The 4,864-nt window shown below is 50.0% G+C and overlaps 1 protein-coding gene across 1 annotated transcript; it reads left to right on the forward strand.

Moving 5' to 3' along the window:
- The first annotated feature begins 732 nt into the window (after positions 1-732).
- LOC135979601 (SRRM2 protein homolog rsr-2-like) lies at positions 733-3,207 on the forward strand. Its single transcript, XM_065579918.1, has 2 exons — positions 733-1,271; positions 2,338-3,207. The coding sequence occupies exons 1-2, from the start codon at positions 872-874 to the stop codon at positions 2,850-2,852; spliced, it is 915 nt and encodes a 304-aa protein (XP_065435990.1). The 5' UTR covers positions 733-871; the 3' UTR covers positions 2,853-3,207.
- Positions 3,208-4,864: the final 1,657 nt, after the last annotated feature.

The raw sequence follows: 4,864 nt of genomic DNA on the forward strand, positions 1-4,864 counted from the left end.
CTTACTGATAGCCTCATTAAAAGCAAAGAAGTGACCAAATTTTTAGAAAAGACAGATGACCAAGTGGGAAATCAGACTATTCATATTATACACGCCAATGGGGGACATGTTACCAATTGCCACCGCAGAGAAACAAATTACAACCTACCACTGTTATGATATATTCTCTGGATGGTCCCCGACTACCACTGGCATCCTATCAGTAATGCTACACCCCTGGATAGTAGTCTTGATATTAAATTGTATTTGTATAATTGGTATGTGTAGCATGTGTTTTCAGATAAAAAGAATGTACGCTAAATTGGAATCACAAACGCATGTTGCCTCACAGTACCCTCTCTTAGGCCTGGTCTACACTACGACTTTAATTCGGATTTATCAGCTTTAATTCGAATTTACCCTGTAACCGTCCTCACAACGACGCTATTTATTTCGATTTAAAGGGGCCTTTAAATCGATTTCTGTACTCCACCCCGACGAGCGGAGTAGCGCCAAAATCGATTTTAACATTTCGAATTAGGGATAGTGTGGCCGCAATTCGATGGTATTGGCCTCCGGGAGCTATCCCACAGTGCATCATTGTGACCGCTCTGGACAGCAATCTAAACTCGGATGCACTGGCCAGGTAGACAGGAAAAGCCCCACGAACATTTGAATTTCATTTCCTGTTTGCCCAGCGTGGAGAGCACAGGTAACCACAGATAGCTCATCAGCAAAGGTAACCATGCAGGCTGATAATCGAAAAAGAGCACCAGCATGGACCGTGAGGGAGGTACTGGATCTGATCGCTGTATGGGGAGAGGATTCAGTGCTTGCAGAACTTCGTTCTAAAAGACGAAATGCAAAAACTTTTGAAAAAATCTCCAAGGGCATGATGGAGAGAGGCCACAATAGGGACTCTGAGCAGTGCCGCGTGAAAGTCAAGGAGCTCAGACAAGCGTATCAAAAAACAAAGGAGGCAAACGGTCGCTCCGGGTCAGAGCCGCGGACATGCTGCTTCTACGCCGAGCTGCATGCAATTCTAGGGGGGGCTGCCACCACTACCCCACCTGTGATCGTGGATTCTGGGTCGGGGATAGTCTCATCAGCGACGCCTGAGGATTCTGCCGATGGGGGAGAGGAGGAGGAGGAGGATGAGGATGAGCTTGCAGAGAGCACACAGCACTCCGTTCTCCCCAACAGCCAGGATCTTTTTCTCACCCTGACTGAAGTACCCTCCCAAGCCTCCCAAGCCAGTACCCAAGACTCTGACCCCATGGAAGGGACCTCAGGTGAGTTTACCTTTTAAAATATAAAACTTGTTTTAAAAGCAAACGGTTTTTAATGATTACTTTGCCCTGAGGACTTGGGATGCATTCGCGGTCAGTTCAGCTACTGGAAAAGTCTGTTAACGTGTCTGGGGATGGAGCGGAAATCCTCCAGGGACATCTCCATGAAGCTCTCCTGGAGGTACTCCGAAAGCCTTGCCAGAAGGTTTCTGGGCAGTGCATCCTTATTCCCTCCTCCATGGTAGGACACGTGACCACGCCATGCTTGCAGCAAGTAATCTGGTATCATTGCCTGACAAAGCCTGGCAGCGTATGGTTCCGGTGTTTGCTGGCATTCAAGCAACATCCGTTCTTTATCTTGTTGTGTAATCCTCAGGAGAGTGATATCACTCCTGGTAACCTGGTTGAAATACGGGAACTTAATTAAGGGGACAGAGGTGGCCGTTCCTACTGGGCTGTTTGCCTGTGGCGGAAAAGAAATCCTTCCCTGCAGTTAGCCAAGCGCAGATGGGAAATTGGCCCTGAGTTTTTCGCGTTTGGCTAGCAGGGAACTTCCCTGTTACCAGCCATGCGGTGGGGGGAGGGGTACCGTGATTATCCCAGAGAATTCATGGCGGGAGGGGGGCGGCAGGGGGGGTGGTTAGTTTGGTGCCTGCAGGGATCTTCCCTGATACCAGCCACGCGGTGGGGGGGAGGGGTACAGCGATCATCCCAGAGAATTCATGGCGAGAGGGGGGGTGGTTAGTTTGTTTTCTGCTGCTGCTGCTGAATGTTAACAGAAAAACCGCAGCACTCTACAGGCTATGCTTGGTATGTGGGAAAGGTGGGCGCAGAAGCTGTAAAACAATGGCTTACCATGGCCGCATGCAAGCCGAATTCTGTTGCCCAGACCTGTGATCTCTAGCAGCAAAGCCACAGGCACTCAGCATTAAGAGGCAAAATGCGACCTTGCACAGAAATCACATGTGCTATGTAATGTGAATAGTGTTGGTCACCGTGAAAGAGTATAAGCATTGTTCTGCAAAATGTAGCTTTTTAAACAATTCTCTCTTTTTTCCCCTCCCTACAGCAGCTGCAAATTCCTCAAGCATCCCTCCTCCATCCCGAAGGTTATCACAGATAAGGCGTCGTAAGAAGAGAACGCGAGACGAGATGTTTTCTGAAATTATGGAATCCAGCCGCAGTGACAGAGCTCATCTGAATGAGTGGAAGGAAACAGTTTCAAAGTATAGGAAAGAAGCCAGTGAACGTGAGGACAGGAGGGACCAACGTGAGGACAGGAGGGACCAACGTGAGGAGAGGAGAGACGCTCGAGATGAGAGGTGGCGGCAGGAAGACCAGAGGAGCAAGGATGCAACGCTGGGGCTGCTGCGTGAGCAAACAGACATGCTCCGGCGTCCGGTGGAGCTTCAGGAACGGCTGCTGGAAAACAGACTGCCGCTTCAGCCCCTGTTCCACCCTCCCCCCTCCCCATGTTCCGTATCCTCCTCACCCAGACGTGTAAGAACACGGGGGGGGAGGCTCCGTACACCTTCCCATTCCACCCCAGTAGACAGCCCAAGCAAAAGGCTGTCATTTTTTTAACCTTTTCTTTGTGGCTTTTTCCTTCCCAGCAATCCTCCTCCCAAATACCACCCGGGTTCCCTCCCTCTTTTTCTAATCTATTAATAAAGAATAAATGATTTTTAAATGATAGTGACTTTATTTGGTTTGAAAGAAAGCTGGGGGAAGGGGGAGGGTGGGTTCCTTACAGAAAATGAGTCAATAAAGGGGGCGGGTTTTCATGAAGGAGAAACAAACAGATATTTCACACTGTAGCCTGGCCAGTCATGAAACTGGTTTTTAAAGCTTCTCTGATGCACAGCGCTTCCTGGTGTGCTCTTCTAATCGCCCTGGTGTCTGGCTGCGCGTAATCAGCAGCCAGGCGATTTGCCTCAGCCTCCCACCCCGCCATAAAGGTCTCCCCCTTACTTTCACAGAGATTGTGGAGCGTACAGCAAGCAGAAATAACAATGGGGAGATTTCTTTGGCTGAGGTCAGAGCGAGTCAATAATGATCGCCAGCGACCTTTTAAACGGCCAAATGCACATTCTACCACCATTCTGCACTTGCTTAGCCTGTAGTTAAACAGCTCCTGACTCCTGTCCAGGCTGCCTGTGTACGGCTTCATGAGCCATGGCATTAAGGGGTAGGCGGGGTCCCCAAGAATAAACTATTGGCATTTCAACATCCCCAACAGTTATTTTCTGGTCCGGAAAGTAAGTCCCTTGCTGCAGCCCTTTAAACAGAGTAGTGTTCCTGAAAACGCGAGCGTCATGAACCCTTCCCGCCCAGCCCGCGTTGATGTTAGTGAAACGTCCCTTGTGATCCACAAGTGCTTGCAGCACCATTGAAAAGTACCCCTTGCGGTTTATGTACTCGGTGGCTTGGTGCTCCGGTGCCAAGATAGGGATATGGGTTCCGTCTATCGCCCCACCACAGTTAGGGAATCCCATTGCAGCAAAACCATCCACTATAGCCTGCACATTTCCCAGAGTCACTAACTTTCGTAGCAGCACCTGAGTGATTGCTTTGGCTACTTGCATCACAGCAGCCCCCACAGTAGATTTGCCCACTCCAAATTGATTCCCGACTGACCGGTAGCTGTCTGGCGTTGCAAGCTTCCACAGGGCTATCGCCACGCGCTTCTCAACTGTGAGGGCTGCTCTCATCTTGGTATTCTGGCGTTTCAGGGCAGGGGACAGCAAGTCACAAAGTTCCATGAAAGTGCCCTTACGCATGCGAAAGTTCCGCAGCCACTGGGAATCGTCCCAGACCTGCAACACTATGCGGTCCCACCAGTCTGTGCTTGTTTCCCTTGCCCAGAATCGGCGTTCCATGGATAGAATCTGCCCCATTAACAACATGATCTCCAAAGCACCGGGGCCCGTGGTTTCACAGAATTCTGTATCCGTGTCCGTGTCCATGTCCTCATCATGCTTGTCGCTGCGCTGCCGCCGCCGCTGCCTCCTCGCCTCGTTTTTCTGGTCCTGGCTGAGCATAAACTCCACGAGAACGCGCGAGGTGTTTACAATGTTCATGACTGCTGTCTTGAGCTGAGCGGGCTCCATGCTTGCCGTGGTATGGAGTCTGCAGTGTTCACCCACCCAGGAAAAAAGGCGCGAAAATGGTTGTCTGCCGTCCGTTGCTTTCATGCAGGGAGGGAGGAGGGAGGGAGGAGGTGAGGCTGTACCCAGAACCACCTGCGACGATGTTTTTTGTCCCATCAGGCACTGGGACCTTAACCCACAATCCCAATGGGCGCGGGAGACTGCGGGAACTATGGGATAGCTATGGGATAGCTACCCACAGTGCAACGGTGCAGAAATCGACGCTAGCCCCGGTACTTGGACGCACACCACCGAATTAATGTGCTTAGTGTGGCCGCATACATTTCGACTTTATACAACCTGTTTTTCAAATCCGAATTATATAAATTCGGATTAATCCCGTAGTGTAGACATACCCTTAAACAGGTTAAAAAGAAAGTGACACTAACTATTATATAATTATCGTAGTGTCAAAAGAGGGATTATGTAGGGATATTAAAGAAGGTA

This window comes from Chrysemys picta, unplaced genomic scaffold (assembly GCF_011386835.1).
Source record: "Chrysemys picta bellii isolate R12L10 unplaced genomic scaffold, ASM1138683v2 scaf1031, whole genome shotgun sequence".
NCBI classification, from domain to species: domain Eukaryota; kingdom Metazoa; phylum Chordata; order Testudines; family Emydidae; genus Chrysemys; species Chrysemys picta.

Excerpts from the sequence above, each read along its gene's own strand:
- LOC135979601 (XM_065579918.1), top strand. The coding sequence starts at position 872 with ATGATGGAGAGAGGCCACAATAGGGACTCTGAGCAGTGCCGCGTGAAA. Across the intron at positions 1,272-2,337 it reads CCCCATGGAAGGGACCTCAG|CAGCTGCAAATTCCTCAAGC; the intron begins GTGAGTTTACCT and ends CCCTCCCTACAG.